This window comes from Kogia breviceps, chromosome 13 (assembly GCF_026419965.1).
Source record: "Kogia breviceps isolate mKogBre1 chromosome 13, mKogBre1 haplotype 1, whole genome shotgun sequence".
In the NCBI taxonomy this organism is placed as follows: domain Eukaryota; kingdom Metazoa; phylum Chordata; class Mammalia; order Artiodactyla; family Physeteridae; genus Kogia; species Kogia breviceps.
Genome location: NC_081322.1, coordinates 10,968,362 through 10,984,941, shown reverse-complemented (window position 1 = coordinate 10,984,941; position 16,580 = coordinate 10,968,362). Strand labels below are relative to the sequence as shown.

The 16,580-nt window shown below is 48.3% G+C and overlaps 1 protein-coding gene across 8 annotated transcripts in view; it reads left to right on the top strand.

The window, feature by feature from the left end:
• The window catches only part of SMAP1 (small ArfGAP 1), a 220,853-nt gene that overhangs the window by 187,934 nt on the left and 16,339 nt on the right, over positions 1 to 16,580 (top strand). For all 8 annotated transcript variants that reach the window (XM_067011371.1, XM_067011370.1, XM_067011368.1 and 5 more), the window contains one exon: positions 7,733 to 7,823. In XM_067011371.1, coding sequence (XP_066867472.1) covers positions 7,733 to 7,823 — 91 coding nt within the window. The remainder of the gene's footprint in view (positions 1 to 7,732; positions 7,824 to 16,580) is intronic.

Below are 16,580 nucleotides of genomic sequence, written 5' to 3'. Positions count from 1 at the left end.
TTTACGTTTGGTAGTGTGTATATGTCCATGCCACTCTCTCACTTGGTCCCACCTTACCCTTCCGCCTCCTGTTCCCTCAAGTCCATTCTCTGTGTCTGCATCTTTATTCCTCTCCTGCCTCTAGGTTCATCAGAACCATTTTTTTTTTTTTTTTTAGTTTCCATATATATGTGTTAGCATACGGTATTTGTTTTTCTCTTCCTGTCAGTACCTGTTTCTAGCAAGTCATCAGGCCCTGCAAAATGGTGATTTCCTAATTCTGTTATTTCTTTTTTAGTAGTTGAAATATTTCTACTAGTTTGGGTTACGTGGTAGTTCATATAGGAGAGGCAGCTTGATTCTTGCCCTAATCGACCAGTTTTCAAAATAATAAATTGATTCATTAGCATCCTCTCATTGTGTCCAGTTAGGGTTTGGGGCGGGGGGTCTCACTGTATATTCATGGATTTAAACAGGTATGGTATGTTTGCAACCTTCCGTTGCAGTTATTATCCTTTGATGGAAAACCTCTTCATGTTGGCTCCTGTATCTGTGATACAACTGTAGTCGTATGATAATGTCCTTGATACCTGGTATGGTAATTGTTTTAAGCTCATCTTCTACGTTGCCTGCCCCGGACCTGTGTCCATTTTACTAGGGAGCCCTGGTGCCTTTTAATGGAAGAGGATGTTTTATTACAGTGTAGGTCCTGAGGCTGCTTGGTGTCACTCCAGATATAACATAGTCTCTCAGGTTTAAGTTGTTTACTCCTTGCACCTGTCGTTTTCTAGAAAACAGTTGCTAGTAGTGGTAGCAAATCAGGAACAGATTGTGGGTTTGAGTTTACTGTGTTCTTAGTTGAAAAGATGTGTCTCCCTCAACTGAACGGCCAGCAGTGACCTGGCTGCACTGCGACCCGGCTCCTCGAGAGCCTGGCAGCACGTGCTTCCCTGCATCCCGTTTCTCCCTCGTTCTCACTACCCCCGTCGCTAAATCCTATTTTAAAATATGCTAGTACATTAAAAATGGGGAGGGTACCTGCAAATCTTGCGTACAGTGAAAGCCCATTGCTGTGGTTTTCACGGTATCCCTTTTGCCACGTGTTTTGTTTGTATTTGCAAACAAAACAATAGAGGAATTTTGTAATAGGGATTCCTTTTAGGACTTGGCGTCCAGGGGTTAGTCTTGGCGGTGGGGGTAGGGTGCTGAGGCAGAGTCTGTTTCAGACCTACTTCCATCAGCCCTCTTGCGTCCTTCCCGGCTTCCTAACCGTCTTTGTCTTTCTTTCAGAGGCGCATAGCAAGATGATAGCAACCTTATTTTGTTAAGTGCCCTCGAGCCTGAAAGATAAAGGAACCAGCCGAAGTTGTAGTAGCTTTTTATTTTTATTTTTTTCGGTACGCGGGCCTCTCACTGCTGTGGCCTCTCCCGTTGCGGAGCACAGGCTCCGGACGCGCAGGCTCAGCGGCCATGGCTCACGGGCCCAGCCGCTCCGCTGCACGTGGGATCTTCCCGAATCGGGGCACGAACCCGTGTCGGCTGCATCGGCAGGCAGACTCTCAACCACTGTGCCACCAGGGAAGCCCTGTAGTAGCATTTTAATACTTATCATTATTAAAGTAACTGGGATGATAAAGAGTGTATAGATGGTGGCAGAAAACCATATTTCAGGTTCTGTTACAGGCTTAGAGTAAATTGGAAACATTCTTTTTTTCTCCATGGAATTTCTAAAATGATTTTGCAATCATTTAAAGCTTTACTGGAAGTGAGGCAATAAAAAGGGAAGAAATCCAATTTATGTGCAAAGCGTTCATTTCCTCTTTAAGGAAAGAAAGGAAAACTCTGGTCAGTAAGTATGTATTCGTTGCAGTCCCTCACAGTAAATGAAAAGTGTCCTTAAATAGGAAATAAGAGAAATATTTCCTCAATAAATGCTCTGATGAAGGGTAGTCTTACGAAGTTAAAGCCTGTGCTTAAGAATGTTGCAGCAAGGTGGAAGGACCAGCAGTTAGATTTGATGGGTCATTGCAGGTAATAAAAAGAGTCCAGGCTTCCTGAGGGCTTAACTCTGCCAGCATTGTTCTGAGCCCTCAGTGTGTGTTATGTCACAGTCCTCAGAGCTTCTCCATGAGCTTGACATCAACATTCGTATCCTCCTTTACTGCTGAGAACCTGAGAGAGGCAGCTTTGGTAATTTATTCATGGTCACACAGCTATTGAGTAGCCAGGCTGAGGTTTGAGTCTGAACGTCCTGCCTTCAGAGTATTTGCTCTTAACTACGGCTCCTCAGTGTGTTACTGTTACAACCAAAGCAGAGAAAGAAGGGGGGATGGTCAGGGGATTACCTGAGTGTCTACTGAGTGCTGTGCGTTGTGCAGCATCTCGTGTGTGCTAACTAATTCTCACAAAAACCCTACGTCGGCATCATGCAGTCATCACACTAGGAGAAACGTAAGATTCAGAGAGTGAGATAGATTTACCCAGGGGCCCACAGTGGTCGAGCAGCTCTTTCTAAAAAGGAGGCCACTGATAGGGAGTTATGTCTTCCTGTGAACGTCTGTCGTAGATTAACTTAAACAACTGTTAATACCCATCAGGGAGTAGCGAGCTGTTTTATCGGAGGCCCACAGCTTCTAATGCGAGTGTTCCTGGAGTGATTCAGCACTCCATCTCTGCTAAATAATGGCAGTATGGTACCTGAAAAGAATATGGACTTCAGAGTCAGAAAGACCTCAGTGTTTATTATTAAAATTTAAGTTTAAAATGGTATTAGAAGTCATAGTTGATAAATATTTTTGGGTGGGTCACTCGCCTGCCCAATTCCAAAGATGCACCCAAATCATTCAGCAGATGCATAAGCAGTGCCTGCACTGTGATGGACACGGGGGTGGGGTCTTGGGGGCAACAGTGAACAAATCAGACAAAAATCCCTGCCCTTTAGAGCTCACAGTCTAGTCACGTGTATTTAGTTGCTTTTCCTGATCTTTTCAGGGGCACTTTCTTCCTGTCGTTCAGATTTTACTTTAAACAACACCTTAGGCGGAGGGCTACCCTGAACGCCTAATTCAAAGTAGTCCTGAGTCATTCTTGATTATGATGCCCTTTTTTTACCTTACCCTAGGGCACTTAACACCGTCTGCTGTTTTATTTGTGGTCGTTCTTTTCATGGTCGGTTTCTCCCCTCTGCACCTCCTCCCCCCATCCCCAAAATGCAAACTGTAGAATGTCAGTGCCTTGGACACTGCCAAGCATGTATGTGATGGCTTAATTATCGAAAGAATGACTCTCGGTGGAGTCAGCGTTCTTTGTGGAGAATGATGGTGGCAGAAATGATCCTCTCTATGACGTGCCGGTGCTGGTGGGGAGGTTGCACGTGAAGCTGACACAGTCTAGGGGAGTGGAGGGAGCTGAGGGAAGGGTCATTGCAAGTTCGGACAGGAGAAGAGTTTAGTTCCTGGCTGTCGACTTTGCCTGTACTGCAGACGGCTCGCTGTCAGGTCACTTTCCTAGACAGGGTGAGTGTTGAATGAACAGAGGCGACACGCGTGGTTAAACACGTAACACAACCACTGAGCCTGCAGGGGGTATATAAACAGCTTGGTGCTCAGGGTACTTTTCTCTCCAACTGACACGTTTAATAACCCACCGTAGAGAAATTTTTTTTTTAATAGGGAAAAAAGATAAAACCACCTTTATAATACTGGAAAGTATTTAGCCAAACTGTGGAAGGTTTTTTTTTTTTTTTTGTGGTACGCGGGCCTCTCACTGTTGCGGAGCACAGGCTCCGGACGTGCAGGCTCAGCGGCCATGGCTCACAACGGGCCCAGCCGCTCCGCGGCACGTGGGATCCTCCTGGGTCAGGGCACGAACCCGCGTCCCCTGCATCGGCAGGCGGATTCTCAACCATTGCGCCACCAGGGTAGCCCTATACCTTAATTTAAAAATACTTTATTGCCAAAAGAAAGCTAACCATCATCGGGGCCTTCAGCAGGCCGTAGTCTTTTTGCAGGTGGAGGGTCCTGCCCCGTGCTGGTGGCTGATCAGGGCGCTGGCTGCCGAAGGTGGGGCGGCTGCGGCAGTTTCTTAAAGTGAGGCAGTGATGATGTTTGCCGCGTGGATTGACGCTTCCTTTCGGGAACGGTTTCTCTGTTGCATATGATGCTGTTCGATAGCATTTTACCCACGGTAGAATTTTTTTCAGAATTGGAGTTGTTTCTCTCAAACCTTTGTGCTGCTTTATCAACTAAGTTTATGTCATATTCTGAATCCTTTGTTGTCATCCAATTATCTTCACAACATCCTCACCAGGAGTAGATTCCATCCCAAGAAACACTTTTCTTTGCTTCTCTGTAAGAAGCAACTCCTCATCTGTGAGAGTTTTATCCTGAGACTGCAGCAATTTAGTTATTGGGTTGGCCAAAAAGTGCCTTCGGTTTTTAAGTAAAAATAAAGGGCACATTTTTCATTTTCACCAAGAACTTTAATGAACAGCATAGTCACCCTTTTGTTCCACTACCTTCTGCCATTTTTCAGGCAACTTCATAATTCCGTCTTCCCAAAACTTTTTATCGTTTTGAGCAAAGAACTGGTCCAGGTGCCTTTTACAGTCTTCCAGGGGATTGAAATTTTTTCCATTAAGATAATTTTGTAAAGACCGAAATAACTGGAAATCCGAAGGTTCAGTGTCTGGTGACTACGGCAGTGGGGGATCAGAACTTCCCAGTCAAGCTGTAACAGTTTTTGCCTGGTCATAAAAGAAATATGCGGTCTTGTGTTATCCTGATAGAAGATTGTACATTTTCTGTTGACTAAATCTGGATGCATTTCGTTGAGTGCTGCTTTCACTTGGTCTAATTGGGAGCAGTACTTGTTGGAATTAATGGTTTGGTTTTCCGGAAGGAGCTCATAATAGAGGACTCCTTTCCAATCCCACCATATACACAGCATCACCTTCTTTGGATGAAGACCGGCCTTTGATGTGCTTGGCGGTGGTTCATTTCCCTTGACCCACACTCTCTTCCGTTCCACATGATTGTACAGTATCCACTTTTTATTGCCCATCACAATTTGTTTAAAAAATGGAACATTTTCATTACGTTTCGGTAGGGAATGGCATGCGGAAATATGGTCAAGAAGCTTTTCTTCCATTAACTTACGTGGAACCCAAGCATCAAAGTGATGAACATAACCAAGCTGGTGCACGTGATTTTCAGCGCTTGATTTGGATATTTGGAGTATGTCCGCTGTCTCCCGCGTGGCGTAATGTCGGTTGCTCACAATTAATGTCTCCATTTGATCGCTGTCAACTTCAACTGGTCAACCCGACCGTGGAGCATCGTCCAGCGAGAAATCTCCAGCACGAAACTTCTCAAACCACCTTTGACACGTTGGATCAGTCACAGCACCTTCTCCATACACTGCACAGATCTTTTTTTGTGTTTCAGTTGCATTTTTACCTTTCTTGAAATAATAAAGCATAATTTAAAATTTGACATCTTTGATGTCTTTTTAAAAAATGCACGCTGATATGACAGCTGTCACATACAGTCTAACAAAATTGTTTCAAATGAAGTTAAAGACAACTGAGTCCTACTAGAGACATCTTACGGAAAAAACTGAATGAACGTTTTGGCCAACACCATACATCTTCAGGCTCCACTTCTAATTTTAGTTCTCATGCTGTTTTCACCACATCTGCAGTTCCTTCCTCCATGAAGTCTTGAACCCCCCTCCAAGCCATCCATGAGGGTTGGAATCATCTCCTTCCAAACTCCTGTTAATGTTGATGTTTGGACCTCTTCCCATGAATCACGAATGTTCTTGATGGCACCTAGAATGATGAATCCTTTCCAGGTTTTCAAACGACTTTGCTCAGATCCATCAGAGGAATCACTATCTCACGGGCCCAGACACTCCGCGGCACGTGGGATCTTCCCGGACCGGGGCAAGACCCCGCGTCCCCTGCATCAGCAGGCGGACTCTCAACCACTGCGCCACCGGGGAAGCCCCAAAATGTATTTCTTAAATCATAAGACTTGGGAGTGGAAATGACTCCTTGATCCGTGGGCTGCAGAATGGATGTTCTATTACCAGGCATGAAAACAACATGAATCTCGTTGTCCATCTGCACCCGAGCTCTGGGGTGACCAGGCGCATTGTCAACGAGCAGTCACCTTTTGAAAGGAAACTTGTTTTCTGAGCAGTACATGGCTTAAAACATTCAGTAAACCATGTTGTAAACAGATGTGCTGTCATGCAGGCTTTCTGTTCCATGTATAGAGCACAGGCAGCATAGATTGAGGATAATTCTTAAGGGCCCTAGGATTTTTGGAACGGTAGATGAGCATTGGCTTCCACTTAAAGTCGCCAGCTGCATTAGCTCCTAACAGGAGAGTCAGCCTGCCCTTTGAAGCTTTACAGCCTCGCAGTGACTTCTCCTCTCTAGCTATGAAAGTCCTAGATGGCGTCTTCTTCCAGTAGAAGGCTGTTTCGTCTGCATGAAAATCTGTTGTTTAGTGCAGCCACCTTCACAGATTGTCTTAGCCAGATCTTCTGGATAACTTGCTGCTGCTTCCCCTTGCACTTTGTTGTTATGGAGACGGCTCCTTTCCTTACAACTCATGGACCAGTCTTGGCCAGCTTCAGACTTTCCTTCTGCAGCTTCCTCACCTGTCTCAGCCTTCAGAGAATTGAAGGGAGGAGGTCAGGCTTTGCTCTGGATTAGACTTTGGCTTAAGGGAATGTTGTGGCTGGTTTGATCTTCTCTCCAGATCATTGAAACTTTCTCCATATCAGCACTAAGACTGTTCGCTTTTAACTTCCTTCAAGAACTTTTGTTCTGCCTTCACAACTTGGCTGTTTGGTGCAGAAAGCCTACTTTTGGCCAGTCTGGCCTTTTAACGTGCCTTCCTCACTAAGCTTAATCATTTCTAGCTTTTGATTTAAAGTGAGGGACATGCGACTGTTCCTTTTCTTGAACACTTAGAGAGACCCCTGTAGGGTTACTCATTGGCCCAATTTCTGTATTGTGTCTCAGGGACTAGGGAGGCCCAGGGAGAGGGAGGGAGATGTAGGAATGGCCGCTGGACGGAGCAGTCAGAACACAACAACATTTATTGATTAAGTTTGCAGTCTTTTATGGGTGTGTTTCGTGGCTCCCCCATAACAATTACAGAGTAACAGCAAAGATCACTGATCACTGTAGCAAATATGAAAAGTTTGAAATATTGTGAGAATTGCCAAATGTGACACAGAAACAAAAGTGAGCAAATGCTGTTGGAAGAATGCTCCACTCAGGTCGCCACCGAGTTTCGATTTGTAAGCAGCGTGAAACGTGTGAAGCACAGCAAAGGGGAGAGCAGTAAAACGAGGTCTGCCTGCACATCAGACCCGTTAGTGCCCGCGGCCTCTGCTCTGCTCGCGAGGACCCCGGGGCCTGCCCGGCAGCAGGAGCGAGCGGGTGTAATACTGTGACGGGTGCGGTGTTCGTGTGGAGGATCTACATGCTTAGGAACAGTTACATGGAGATTGAATTTCTGCGTTCACTATTTGGGGGCCTCATGTGTCCGGTTTATCAGTTCAAGTTCAATGATTGTGTTTAAGTTTATGATTATAAATGCTCCAGGCTTTATCACACTATGCTTCTTCATAGGCTACATTACACTAAATTTATCAGAACTATGCCTAATTGGGGCTTAAAAGTCTTGTTCAGTTTATTTGAAAAAAATAATAAATCTGATTATTTACTTTAAAGCTACAGAAGAAAGAAGATCAGCAATTGGAGCCTAAAAAAAGTACCAGCCCTAAAAACGCTGCAGAGCTCACTGTTGACCTTTTAGGACTCGGTAAGTAATAAAAAATACAAGTCATCATTAATTAGAGTTACAAAATAATGGAAACATTTACTTGAAACGAATATAATAGCTTTATTGTCAGTGTGCCAAAAGATACCTGTTAATTGAATTTGAAAGCGATATGATTAGTTTTTTGAGTTCCCACCAAAAGGGAAATCTTTAACGAGGGAGCTGGTGTCTGTCAGCAGTGCCTTCATGGAAATACAAGAAATGAGTTCCTTGGGGAGAGAGGATATCAAAGTACTCTTCAAAGGCTTGGTGGACTGTGACATCTCAGCATTTGAAATGAAGAGTAGATTGTCCGTCTCCCCACACGCCTTTTCTTTATTTAGTTTTGTTGGAAGGGGGTCCCTTAGCAAAATAATTATGGTGTAGCCTTATAACGTGCTATTTTAAAGGACACTTTAATTTTGGTTAGCTGAAGCAACATGCTTTATACCTAGATCTAGTGGCTAGATTCATGTTATGTGTCTGATGACACTAAGAATGTCTGTGCTCATTTTAATGTCATGTTTATTCTCGTGGCTGACAGATAAATGTTGTCTGCCTGGTGAGTAAACAGACTTCCATTCAAGGAGTGCTTGTACTGTCCTTATCTATAAATACTGTCAGCTCTTTTTACATTTTTCTCCTCTTCCTTTTAAAATAGCTTGATAAGTGGTTATTTTTAGTAATGTCTGAGACTTCAGCAGTAATTAATTTAGAAATTTTTTTTAGTTTAGGGAAAGATTAATAACAGGAAAACAGTGAAAGATAGTTGGAAGGTAGAGTCGACCTTCATACACTGCTTTTCTAAAAATTGATCTTTGTTCTTATTGAGAAAATTATTTTCTGTCTTAAGAATTACAGCTGAATGTTTTTGTCTTACTTAGGAAACTGGTGTATCATGCAGATATACTCCCTATAGATAAACATCTTCTATGGTGGTGAAAATAAGTGGTATATCAGAAATATAAAAATAGAGCTCAGTCCAGGGGCTCTAAATATAATTGTGTTGAATACTAGTTCCTATAATTTCTGTATTTTATTTCCTTTGCTATAAATGAGAAAAAAGACTTACTGCTACAGTACGGAAAGATCCTACTAGGGCTCCACGCGCCTTTGTCTTGGCGGCAGCATTTCCTTTCCGGCGGTGAGTGCCTGGTTATCAGTCCATAACTTAAGAAACGTTAAGAGCTGAGCCAGGCCTGGCCCTTACCCTACAGACTCGCTCACTGACCCCGCAGCTCCTCCTGAAGTGTCTGCCGTGTGTCCGGGCGCCGTTGTAGGCACTGGGGAGAGAGCTGTGAGAGAAGACAGACGAAAGTACCTGACTCCTGTCCGGGGAAACAGTGAAGAGATAGTTAAGTAAAATACATCGTGGGTCATGTTTGCTGAGTGCTGTAGCTAAAAGAGAACAAAAGCAGCCGTGTGATATTAAGTAGGGTTGGGGGGGCCCCCTGAGTTACCGTCAGAAGGAAGGCCTGAGGAGGCTGGGGCTCCCTGGCCGTGCAGAGGGGCCAGGGCAGGTGCAGTGGCCCTGCGGCAGCCCCGCCAGGAGTGGGCAGGACCGGGAGGAGGGCCACTAGCGTGGCTGGTTGCGAGTGACCCTGTGACCTGACTTCGGCTGCTACTCTGAGTGTCCTGGAAATGCGTTGGAGGATTCAAGCAAAGAAGTACCTCATCCGACTTGGGTTTTTCAGGAGCCCTTATGGCTACCCTGTTGAGAATAGGATAGCAAGGCGAGGCTGCAGGCCGGTGACGCAGGTGGGAGGGGGTGGTGGCCACGGGAGTTGCGAGAAGTAGCCGGTTCTGGGCCTGGTTTGAGAGAGAGAGCCAGTGGGGTTTGCTGCCCGGTGGAAGTTGCAGGGTGTCTCCCTTGGGGAGTGACCCTGTGGGACAGGCGGGCCTGCCGGACGGTCCCCAGGAGACAGGGGGCGGGACTGGCCTCGGGTGCCCAGCCCGTGGCGCGGTGGTGCCGCGTGGTCGCAAGCCTGGAGCTCGACCCGTGACCTCGGCAAACGCTTGTTCCTCTTGCTCTCAGCTTGTGGGCCAGCGCGGGCGTCTCTGCCTTCCAGCCGTTCATCGTCACACGGTATCTCCGTTTGTCGAGCTCCCGTCAGCGTGTCCCTGCCTTCCACCGCCCAGTCTCAGAGTCCCTGGGTTTTAGGGTTTGGGGACGGCAGCACCCCTCTTCTGGTGTCAGCGTCTGGAGGAGTCAGCCGCGCTGGTGCGGTACCACTGCTGTCTTTTTAGATGGGGGAGAGCGTCAGGAACCCGTATCCTTAGGGGAGAACCAAGGGCCGCTTAGGGCAGGAAGGAGCGGGAGTGTTTGAGGGAGAGGTTAAGGGCGTGGAGAGGGGTTTGTGGGTGATAGACAGTTCTGGATCATGCGCTGGAACAGCTCCAGAGGTGGCAGGGCGGGCGATGGGGTCAGGAAGAGGGATCGGGGGTTGTGCCGGTGGAGTCTTAGTGGCAGGAGACCGGGAGCCTTACCCAGAGCACATTACAGCCACAGCTCTTCCCTCCTGCTGGTAGTCAGTAACCTAAGTTCCTTCAGAAGGTATCTTCAGACTTGCAGAGGACAGCACGCCTAAACAACGATTGATTGTTGGTGTCTCCCTCGGGCAGCAGACTGTTTCTGCTGCCCGAGGTGAGCGCGGCGCTCTGGTTTTCCCCTGCAAAGTGAGACACGGTGGGGAGGAGGGGCAGGTGCCTTGCAGTCTGATTTATGGTCGTGCAGAAAAGATGGCGTATCCCCATGTGAATGAGACCAGAACAGGCGTAAACTGAAAACATTTGCAGAAAATACAGAGAGAATCCCCACAGGGTTAGTTCAGTTTCACAGCCACGGCGGGCCAGGAATCCCAGGGTTACTGTGGGCATTCAGGATCACATTTAGTAGACTCCTGTAGCGTAAGAGTCAAGATCATTTTTTAGAAATTCGAACTTCCCTTTAAACGGCTCACTTTTCCAGATCTACTCCCCATCCCAAGGTCAAACATAAAATGCTGTCTGTATACTTTTTTTTTTTTTTTTTTTTTTTGCGGTACGCGGGCCTCTCACTGTTGGGGCCTCTCCCGTTGCGGAGCACAGGCTCCGGACACGCAGGCTCAGCAGCCACGGCTCACGGGCCCAGCCACTCCGCGGCACATGGGATCTTCCCGGACCGGGGCACGAACCCGTGTCCCCTGCATCGGCATGCGGACTCTCAACCACTGCACCACCAGGGAAGCCCTGTCTGTATACTTTTTAGCAGCAAGGGTCAGCAAAATTTTTTCTGAAAAGGGCCAAATGTTTTTAGCTTTGCAGGCCTTCCTCAGCGCTGCCCTGTGATGGGCACGTAGTGTACACGAGTGTGTGGGCGGTGACCGAGGCTGAGCTCTGCTGGACTTGAAGATGTGCTCCTGATCGTACCTCCAAGGGTGACTTCGTCTTTGGGTGTTAACTCACATTGGAAGCTTGTAGAAGTACTATTTATTCAGTGCTTTACTGTCTGATATCAGAAGTGGGGTCAGCTACTTGGTTATTACCTGCCCTCTGAACTAGGAAATAACCAAGATCTTAGGGCCCCTCTTGACTGAGGCCCAGAATGAACAAGCCCTGGATGCCCCAGACACAGACCCGCTTGCCTAGGATATGTCCCGGCTGTGTGAGAAGAGAATTGAAACTGGCTTCCAGGGCCTGTGGGGTGGTGCTTGCCGCGCCCCTACACCTGTCCGTCCTTTGGTGATTAGGACTTAGTTTTCACATGATAAAAACTGACAGACTGCTTAGCACTTGGTTGGGACAATCCCCCAGGCTTTTTTTTTTCTCCCATCTGAGATTAGAGTCTTCAGAGGTGAGCACGGGCGCTGAGTGTAAGGCTTGAGCAGCCTCGTAAACTGCAGGCTTCAGCTCAGTCTCCCCAGAGGTGGGGAGCCCTCCGCGCGTGTCCGTCCTCAGCCCTCGTTCCGTGTGCTCACCGCTGGCCGCCTGCTCCCTGCTCAGCAGGCTTTGACCACAGGCCCGTTGGGCACGGGGCAGCGTGTGTGTGTGTGTGTGTGTGTGTGTGTGTGTGTGTGTGTGTGTGTGTCGGGGACCTTGGGTGTGTGTCGGGGACCTCGGGTGTGTGTGTGTGTGTGTGTGTGTGTGTGTGTGTCGGGGACCTCGGAAGAGCTCACAGAGAGTCGAGTGTGAGCTCGGTGATGAAAATCATACTGAACTATAGAGATGTATTTAGATAGAGGCGTCCTCAGTTTTTTCTTAATTAAAAAGCTCAAAGGAACATACAGTACAGCTTAGGGCAAGTTTTAAAGTCTTCACTTCATGCCTGTGTTTCAGGAAATAAAAGCATTAGCTTATCACAGTAGCCAAGTTCATGTGGGTTGACAATGCTAGTTAAACGTGGTTTTTAGTAAATAACCAGCTTAATTATCTAGTAATATATATTCCAGTTTTATATAATGAGAGGGAATATATTACTTTTTTTCCCTCTAAAGTTTTTTGTTTTTATAAGATTTTCTGGACAGAAACAAACTAAAGGATAAAACACCCACAGAAAACACTCTGGTTACCTTTAAAGCAGAAAATTCCTGCAGGGAGATGTCTGTTTTTCAAAGGTCATACGCTGTAAAGTGAAGCAAGCTTGTGACTGGGCGGACTGAACGAATGCCAGCCGTGGCCCAGCCCTGGACCCGCGTGCGGCCCGGCGCTGTATACTCGGTGGATCCGGGGGTCGGGGTAGTTGTGTGCCACCCCTGCTTTCCAGGGAGGGAGGAAGAGGGCCGGTCTGTCTAGCGTGAGTGCCCAAAGTAATTTTGTAGTCTGTTAGGCTTTTCAACTACAGCTTAAAACCCGATAAAAATGTTTATTTATTTTTTCTGCTGCCAAGAGTATGGTCTGCGAACGATTATAGACTGTTATTACCCTTTCAAAAAGGTGGTCTCGGGAATTGGTGGTAGTTTTGTGTGATCACACCTGTGGAGGGAGAGCAGGCAGGTGGGGCCTGCGTCGCTGGGGGAGACGCGGTGGCCGGCAGCTCCCCGCGTGGCCCCAAGTTCGGGCTGGGAGGCAGCCGAGGGCGACAGGCGGGCCAGTGGAAGAACCAGCACTGCAACCCGGGGACGAGGGCGCGGCCCTGCCAGACCTGGGCCGAGAGCAAGAGGGCATCTTCGCGGGCCTCCGGGGACCGTGCCGGCGGCAGGAAGCAGGCGGGCGACGCTCAGGTGTTGAAGGAGCGAACACGGCTGTGGATGCGGCGCCTTGTGACTGCAGGTGGCTGAGCGCCTGAGCGTGGCTGAGACGGGCGGCGTCTGAGGATCGTAGCGGGCGAGCAGTTTGGGGGGGCGGCACGGGGGCCGCTGAGGTTGGGAGCCGGGCTCCTCTTTCCTGCCCCCTGTCCCGTCCCCCACGGAGCCCTGGCTCTAAGCTCAGGCCCCAGCTCCCCGGCCTCAGGACCACGTCCAAACTTTGGTGGTTTCCCTGCAGCGGTTGCTTTTCTCAGAGTCTCCCAGAAGATCCCCCAGCAGAGTTCTCAGGGACCCGCCGGGCCAGGATTGAATTCCGTGGCCTCTCTCCAGGACGGGCGAGGCCTCTGCAGTGGAGACGGCTCTGCCGGCAGGAAGCCTCTGTGCAGCACCTGGCCCAGGTGTGTGTCAGCCTGCGACGGCCCTTCAACGAGGAGCGTACTGTACACACACGCGCGCGCACACACACACACACACACACACACACGGCACGCACACACCTTTGCCCCTTTTCCTTCTCCCGCCCCCCCTTCTTTTTTTTTTTTTAAACAGACAAGGACACTGAAGCTGACAGAAGTTGGTTTCCAAGGCTCGGCTTCTGGACAACAGAACCGGGTTCAAACCCAGGTCTCCCTGACTTCACAGTCCAGTCTCGGCTCGTAGGTGAACCGCAGCAAGATGTTTGACTCAAGTAGTAATTAAATTGTCATCTTGTTACTTTAAGAAACACTGAAATAGTGTCTGCCATGTGCCAGCCACTGTTTTGATTTTTACAGACATTTAGTCATTGGATCTTTGCAACAGCCCTGAAATTGGTGAACTAGCGTTGCTTTCATTTTACGAATGAAGAAACTGAGGCACAGAGAGGTTAAGTAAGTTGCCCAAAGTCACACCGTTGGTAGATTACAGAAGCTGACCCGTGTTCTTAACTGTTACACTGTGTTGAGCTCTGATAGGAAATGAAATTCCGAGACTGCCAGCTAACACTGTGTCACATAAGACAGACATTAGGCCCATTTGTCCAGGGGACAGCTGGCAGCATCATGGCACAGGGGAGCCCTGGAGTTAGAGGCGGGCTGGGCCTGGGCTCTGGCGTCTTCACCGGGAAGTGAACGCAAGAGCCTCTCCGTGGTTATTGGCCAGAGTGTAAACGAGTGGATAGTGTGACATAGGCAGCACGGTACTGTGCACAGAGGGGGGAGCACATGTCTCTGTGGGGACTTGTCGGGGGCGGGAGGTGCCGGGGAGAGCGGTGGCTGCGGAGAGAGCTGACCTGCCCTATACGGTCTGGCTTCATACTTGCAGAGTTCTTGTCTCTTGAGGCCGTAAAGTGGTACAGAAGTGTTTGAGATATATATCTTATATACATACGAAAGCTGTATATTTATATAATTTTTAAAGAGCAATCAGTTCTATGAGATTTACTTCTGAAACCGCTTCTCAGCAGTTTCAGACGCTCTCGGTCAGCGTGTGTGTCCCCTGAGAGGTGGTGGCACTGCGGACCCCTCTCAGCGCTGTCGTACCCGTACACAGGGCACCCCCTGCCCCGAAGTCCCCCAGCTTGCGGGGACCTGCGGCAGGAGGGGCTTGGGAAGGAAGGGGTAAACAGGGCAGGAGGTTCACAGCAACTGTTAAGGCTACTCAGTCATTTCAGCAGGTTAACCTAAAGGCCACCTACTTAGCAGTAAAAATAGTTCAGTAAAAATTAAGAATAAATAATTCCACTTGACTCTCAGCCATCTTTTTTTAAGCTTTTGAAGACAGTTTGAAGCTTGAAAATTTTAATATGCTTCAAATGAACGTCTGTGACTTGAGTTTACAAGGTAACACACGTGGGAGTTTATTTCATTTCATAAGGCAAGTGTGTGTTTTAATACAAAAGAATTCCAAGTAACATTTTTATTAAGGAAAAGGCTTTAAATGGTTTCTTGAGTAGAAAATGAAAAGGGCTCTTTGAGTAACACGAAAACGTACAAAGCTTTAAGAAGAAGGAGTTTTGCCGTTAAGGAGAGCATCACTGCATCTCATGGAAGCAGGCGTCTTTCTTTGATCAGTGCTGTTTCCACTTCAGATTCGCTCCTTCTCAGGATGACGCCTCACTAGTTACAGGTGAAGAATTAGATTTGGCAGCTTTCATTGTAACCAGGGTGTGCTCAAGGCTGAGTGTTCACAGCCAGTCAAGAGCAATAATGAAAAACATAACATCCACTTACTTACCATGTTCCTCTCTGCCTTACGCTACATTAGTAATACACACAATCTCATGCTGCTCTTTGACATTTTTTATCATTTGTGCAAATTATGACCAGCTAATGCCTCTGACATTCCAGTAAAGGATGAATTCAATTAATATTTACTGAGCACCAGCCAAGTTCATGGGACTCCGGTAAATACGAGAGAACACGGCTCCATTTGTGTCTGGTAGTACAAGTGGGGATGCGTCCACGTGCAGTCGGGAAATGAGAAGACAGAGGACTGTTGCTCGGGGAAGAGTGGGATTGTGGAAGAGAGATGGTTATGAAAATTCAGCGTGAAACCTGGCATAATGCCCAAACTCACCGTTTACGTTTTATTTCCCTCCACTCAGAGGTTACTTTTCTTGCCGCTGCTAGGCAGAGGAGGGGCAGGTGACCTTTTCATGCTGTGGAAACTGACATCAGGCAAAATCTCATGTGTCCTGGGGGTCATCTTCAGCGGGAGCGGGAGCTGGGAAGGGCGAGCGGGCCCCAGATACACGAGCTCCTCGTGCCTCCCCTTTGTAAAGTATCTTGTGATTTAAAGCCTGTCTGCTTCTTGTGCAGCAGACAGCTTCGGACGACCGACGGGTCATGAGCCGTCGCGTGTATGTGTGTGTGTGTGTGGGGGGGGTGTGTATGTGTGGGGTGTGGGGTGTGTGTGTGTGGTATGTGTGATGTGTGTGTGTGTGTGTGGTGTGTGGGTGTGTGTGTGTGTGTGGTGTGTGTGTGGTGTGGTGTGTGTGTGTGGTGTGTGTGTGGTGTGTGTGTGGTGTGTGTGTGTGGTGTGTGTGTGTGTGTGTGGTGTGGGGTGTGTGTGGGGTGTGTGTGTGTGTGTGGTGTGTGGTGTGTTTGGCTGTGGCTGCAGCGGTGCTCCCAGCTGTGAGCAGAGTGGTGCTAGAGGACAGGGTTCTGATAGAGAGAAGTGCAGCTTCACTGCCGTGGTCGCCTGGAGTAGGGATTCCAGCTGGGATGCAGTTGCGCTACCGAGCTGGCCGGTCGTGTGGCACTGAGGCCGTGAGACGAGGCAGGGGGATGGCGGGGGTATGGGCAGCAGTGGTTGCAGGGTCTTCCAGGAGAACGTGGACTCAGAGGGGGAGGTTTCCAGGGAGGAAGGGTCAGCGAGGGCCAGATGTGGGGGAGTGGAGAGGGCAGAGACGAAGAGGGGTTTGTAACCAGACCACTGGTTCTTTTCAGAACCAGTGTCATTATTTCCCTTCTTCTCCCGACAGAAGGAGGATCGCCCCCCAGACTGTCGTTTTTCCCCATGGCTCTGCTGTCCCCAAGAAACCCTCTGGTGATCTGTG